The 6,000-nt window shown below is 41.9% G+C and overlaps 1 protein-coding gene across 2 annotated transcripts in view; it reads right to left on the bottom strand.

The window, feature by feature from the left end:
* Positions 1–1,639: 1,639 nt before the first annotated feature.
* STX8 (syntaxin 8) overlaps positions 1,640–6,000 on the bottom strand; it is a 175,618-nt gene continuing 171,257 nt past the window's right edge. For both annotated transcript variants that reach the window (XM_073310277.2, XM_073310278.2), the window contains one exon: positions 1,640–2,719. Coding sequence is in view for 1 of the 2 variants with exons in the window: in XM_073310278.2 (XP_073166379.1) it covers positions 2,652–2,719 (68 nt within the window). In the remaining variant the exon portion in view is untranslated. The remainder of the gene's footprint in view (positions 2,720–6,000) is intronic.

Raw genomic sequence — 6,000 nt, 5'->3', positions numbered from 1 at the left:
GTTCTCCTCCTTCCTTATGCCCCAGAAATTTTGTCCCCCAAGAATACAACAAATCAGAGAGCGCTGTTTAAAAAGCCCCTATAGAATGGACCCAGAACGTTGCACAGAACAGTAGCACAATTTATTCTGACCAGTGTATCCAGGGATTTCAAATAAAACCTGAATTCCCCCCCGTAAATGGCAGTTTTAATTAAAAGCCAGGTTCTTCAGGTTCCTTAACGCAGAAACTGCTCGAATGCAGATTTTAAACACAGCAGCAGGAACCATAATTATTCATTTTCAGCTGGAGTGGCTGGGTTTAAAAGCTCCATTTGCACTGGAAAAAAGTCAAGCAATAAGCTCACTGAGAACTTCCTGCAAAACGTGCAGTGGTTAAACGGCCTGCCGCTTTCTCCTCCAGCTGTTTGGATACAGAGCTCCTTTCCAAGTGACAATGAGCAAACAGGCATGACCCCTAGGCCTAAACAATTCTGACTTAACTGACTCTTCAGATCTTTTAAGAAGAGCCTTTCCCAGCAATGCAGGATGGAGGTGCACTGAGTCCTTGGGTTCTACTGCACAGAAGACAAGGTATTTGTCACTCCCTAGTACATGGCTGTGTTTATCCCACTTCCCTTGGTCGTCGCCAGGTTAAAACTCACTTAATGGTTTGTTCACCTGAACTATTCCTGTGTACCTGCCTCCCATATCATTGGCTACCCAGACACTGAAACATCAACAAGGAGTGCCATACCTCAGGCTGTGAAGAGCCAGTTGGAAAACAGATTTTCTGCCCCATGGAAAAAAAACAGAGTTTGAAATTTTTTTCATCCCAAACCAAAATTCTGAAAACATTCATTTCAGGTCAATCAAAACTTATTTTGATTTTGACCTTTTTTAATTTTATTTTCTATCAAACAAAGAAAATTTGGAATGAAGAGTCATTTTGAAATAACTCTTCTAGATCCATCCAGCTTCCAGAGTTACCTGAGCACCACGAAGACCACCATCACAATGAGCACCATAGTTTCAATATATGCTCCGGTGTGACTGGCTCAAGGAGCCTGAACTCTTAGGTCTGGGTTGAGGCACAGTGGCAGAAGATGCTGTTGCAGAAGCTTAACAACAACAATACCTAGTTCTTCTAGAGTGATTTGTATCCATAGATTTCAAAGTGCTTTACAAAGGATAGCAGTGTCATTATCCCCATTTTACAGATGGGGAAACTGAGGCACGGAGTGATTAAAACGACTTGTGCAAGGTCATGCAGCAGGACAGTGGCAGGGCTGGGACTAGGACGCAGGGCTGGGACTAGGACCCAGGTCTCTTGAATCTCAGCTCTACACACCAGGTTTGCACTGCTGCTACCCACTACACTGGGTTTGGGAGAGGTAGGGTTTTGATTGCTCGTGCCAAGAATTAAATGCATATTTATAATTGCACATATTCCATTTTTAAGGATTAAGACACGTGAGCACCAGCTTGGGGCTGAAAAAAAACATTAAAAAGTACAAAAGAGACATTTCAAATGAAACCGGAAGTCTCTGGAATCAGTTTCTTTCTCTCCTCAATATCAATCTCTAGGAAACAAACAAAAGACTTTTAAAATATTAAGACATTATTGGAAACAATAAAAAACATGCCAATAAAAAGCAGCATGTAAATGGATCAACTTTTATTCAGTGTTATTATTGCTCTATCAGTTCTGACAATTAAGTTGGCACATAACAAAATAATAATTTTTGGGACAGCAATGAGCATTAAATACTTTTTTCATTTTTTTTTAATACTCATAATATTTTCCTTTGCAGTTTTAACAGTTATGAAAAATTATAAAAGAAAGCTGTGCAGATCTCTGATCTTGAGACTAGTCTATTCTCTGTATCAGGACTTCTGCAGTTAGTCAGTTGGGGTAATTACCCTGGAGTACAGTTAGCAGAAAGACACTTTTCTCCCTTAGGAACACACATTGGGCAGTTGGGCTTTCCACTGTTCTACACCCAGTTGTGTTAAATGTTGGAAAGACCCACTGCTGTTTGCATTTCTCTCTGTGCAGAACACCATCAGTAATTCTCTCACAACAGCCAAAGATTGTCTCATACTTACTTATGTTTGTAAGGTACATCTGAGTCCCTATATTCCGTTCTACCCTCACCAGGCTTTTCATTCTCGAGCTGTGCCTGCTCTCTGACCCTCCAACTTCATTGAATTTTAGTTTAAATCAGTTCCTTATAACTTTATAAGATGCAAAATCTTGGTTCCAAAGGTCATCATTTAGCAAGCAAGGGGGAAGTCCACACATATACCACACAAGCTACGTAGGAGCAGTATACAGTATATTAAACCCTCAGGACGACTGATCTCTCAACAAAAGGGGCAGATTGCTTGCTTAGAGTCAGTTGCACTGAAGGGTAAATCGCTTAAAAGATGCAGCTAGTCCAGTTGTGTCCCTCTGAAGTACAAAACCAAGGAAGGGAGAGAGTCCTTTTGAAGTTCAAATGCTCCAAACTAGCCACAGCTCTCTGGCTGTGCATTGCATCAGAAACGTTGTCATTCTAATACTGAGTTTACTTAAGACACAAAACGTGTTTGCAATGAAGTTGTTCGCATCTTCTGAAGTTGGCCAGCTCTGCTGCTGCTAAGTGGCATCTCTGGTGGTCCCCGCATTTGTGTTAGTGTGTTGGCCAGACGGCAACCACAGCTATCGCAATCAGCAACAACACAATCACCACCAACATTCCTGAAACAGACAAAGCAAAATTAAGTTACCGTCTTCGTCTTATCTGAAGGATTTTTTTTGAAAAAGGAAACTTACTTTTTGAGTCCGCTTACATCACCCTAAACAATAACATAGGGTAGAAACTCGGCTACCCAAAGTTTTCAATTCTAACTAAAACCAGATCATTACATGTTAATATATGTATAGAAATCAGACTACAAAAATCATTTATGAAAGGTAGTTTGCTTAAAGCTATCAGGACTGACACTGTATATTTGGTCTCTGGTTCTGTCTTCCCAAGAATAATTCAACTATTCTACAGGTGAATGATTAAAAAAGTCACCACACAACTTCAGCCCCTGTCCTGAAGAGGGACACCAGGTTATCACGACACACTCCAAGCAGTCCCATTAAGTTAGTTAAAAACATGCAGGATTGGTGAAGTTTAGTAGAATTTACGGAATCATAAATTAGTTCTCTCTCTCTCTAAGACAGGTGAGTGCTAAAATTTAATAGGAAGATTGCTGCCGGGATGTAAATAATTTGACTACTACAAGGCAAAGTTATTTGCAAAGCAAAAAACCACAACAAACCTGTGCAAAACAAATCTGACTTAGGAAAATGAATGGCGGTGAACATTTTAAAAAAGAATTTGAGAGCGCAAACCTGCTGTGTGTAATATGCTGTACATTACTGGGTTTACAAAATGTTATGACAATTTACTAGCTCAGGTGCAAAACTCAGTCTTAGCAGGAGGAGAGGGACAAAACTATTCACATATTAAAAAGAAAAAAGATTGCTCTAGGACAATGACAGACTAGAATTTTGCAAGCCCTCTGCATTTGAGTCTCACAAAGCTCTCTCTCATTCACAATACAGACTGACTGAAAGCCGGAGATAAAAGGACAGTGGTTTTCCCAGACCATGTTTTGTGATATCTTGCTAGATGAAGCTAACTCTGCTGCAGTACTCTCTAACCTCCAAAACATAAGGGAGATAACCTGCCCCTCTTAACTGAAATACAAGTTTTACATCTTGCAAATGGAGTGCATCATTGCAAATTTTGGTAATAAACCCTTCTCTTTCCTAAACAATGACAAGTCCCCTAGCATTAGAACACCTGGCAAAACCTCCTGGATAGCTTCACAATGTCCTATGCATTTCACTCAACAGAACACCACACACCGGCTTCCCCTCAGATTAAACCATCTTTGAATTATTAAACAGACTTTTTTTTTTTTTTTTTTTAAAACATCCGCACTAAAGTATCCCCTTTAGAGTCGGGCGAACCATATTAGGGCTCAAAGAGTGGAAAAAATGTCCCTTCCATTTGGTCTGCTAACAGATGACTATTACTCAACTACTTACAATATTTACAAGTCCAGCTCATAGCAATTAAAAAGGATGTATTAAAATAAACTTCTTTTTCCAAAGTGGAAAGGATATTAGACATGGCTCTTCATAAATAGTGTCATGTTTTCTGTGCAGAAACAGCTTCTATGCCAGTGGGCCATATTTTTTTCCAGTGAAATGTGGTTGCCACCAACTTTACTTTTCATCTGAATTTAGAACTAGTACCACGTGCCCAGTCTGACCCGGTCAATATCTCACAGCACTAGACATGGATTTGGCTCTTCCTAATAAAGTTGTTTGTTAAATTAACACACCATAGAAGCCAATATTAGCATGCTTCCCCAGTGATAAACAAGTCGACTATTGTTGAGAGTCAAACATGTTTAATTTAGCCTAATACTTGTTCTTGGCCATCAGCTCTTATTCTAATTGGGAAACTCTTGGAATAATCATAAATCTCAGGGTAGATAACACATTCTTTAAAGAGCTGTTGGTGCTGCATGGGAAACCATTCTGACCGAGAATTTCAAAGGAGCCTATGGGTGTTAGGCCCCAAAACACCCACTGATGTTCAAAGGGGGCTTAAACCTAAATTCCTTGAGCACCTCTCCCCATCGTGTTCGTTTACACAGCAACCAATGACCATGTGATGGAGCACTGCCATTTCACGGGGGAATAAGCCACAGGGCCAGAGGAGTTTTTAATTAACGATCCTGTTACCGTACACACACCCCTGGTACGGACTACCACGGAAGAGAAAAATGGAAGCAAGCGATCCGTGCAGAGTAACTCACACACAACCCTTCCCAACAATTTCTACACAGCGTCTGCTAATTTTTAAGTGGAATTGGTCCATGAAATTTACTGGCCATTCCCCATCCCTCCCCAAATGACCTGTGATAAGAACTGATAGTGCTGTTGGTCACATACAGCACGGTGAGACAAAAATGGCTGAAATGCCGGCAGAGTACTCAGGCAACACGTGACTCTACCTCTTCTGTACATGACATGTAAGCCCTCCCAGCTCTCCCAACACTAGCCAACACCAGCATTTGGAGGAAGAGCAGCTGTCGAGAGCTAAACCCAGGCAACACTAAGGAGAAGCCAGTACGAAGAGAGAAGTGATTCACAGATCCTCCCTCCCTGATCAAGAGCATCTGCCTTCAAACTATAAGCTGATCCACAGCGTTGGGGTCCTCTGGGTCTTCTTAAAGCTACTGGATACTCCAAAGATCCAGGATGGCAAACTGCAACGCTGCCCCAGCCACCTGAATCACCACTGCCCTGGTGAACTATCCATTTGTGACCTTCAGCCTTGATTATCGCAACTCACATCAAATACTGGAGCCACATGCCCCGAAAAAAGCTCCAGAAGAATAAAACATTCCAGCCTGTCAATTTAACTGCACTGGTTGTCCCTGACACATCACCCTGGTGCTCTGCCCTATGCACGGCTGCCCATTTAATAGAGAACCTTGCTATAGTCAAAACCCTCCCACAGCGTTAGCTCTAACTACCTAAGAGATCAGCTCTCCCTCCATAACCATCATCTCCCATGACAGCAGTGCATCACTGAAGCCATGAGCCTGTCAACAAACCAAGTCTCATAAGGGCAGGAGACATACATAAGCGGGAGCTGGACTTAACCTATGGAATTCATCTCTGGAAAGTGAAGAGAGCAGCCCTGAGCCTCACTGTGTACAGAACTGAACACAAAACTCTTCTCTTCTACTTGTCTTTCCCTCAGTAACTTCCTCTCCCCGACAAACACCTCTCCCCCCCCCCCGCCCCAAGAATACAGGGGTGATTCTCAGCTAACATTTAGCAAGCTGAGTCCACTGGAGCTATGCAGACTTGCACCAGGTAAGACTCTGGCCTGTAATCAGGGAACTTGCTCCCCAAGAAGGAAGAGAGAGATTGATGGTTGTTATTTGTGATTCTGGAGAGGC

This window comes from Lepidochelys kempii, chromosome 14 (genome assembly GCF_965140285.1).
Source record: "Lepidochelys kempii isolate rLepKem1 chromosome 14, rLepKem1.hap1, whole genome shotgun sequence".
NCBI lineage: Eukaryota > Metazoa > Chordata > Testudines > Cheloniidae > Lepidochelys > Lepidochelys kempii.
Note: the sequence above shows the minus strand (reverse complement) of the source record. Positions and strands in the feature narration are given on the sequence as shown.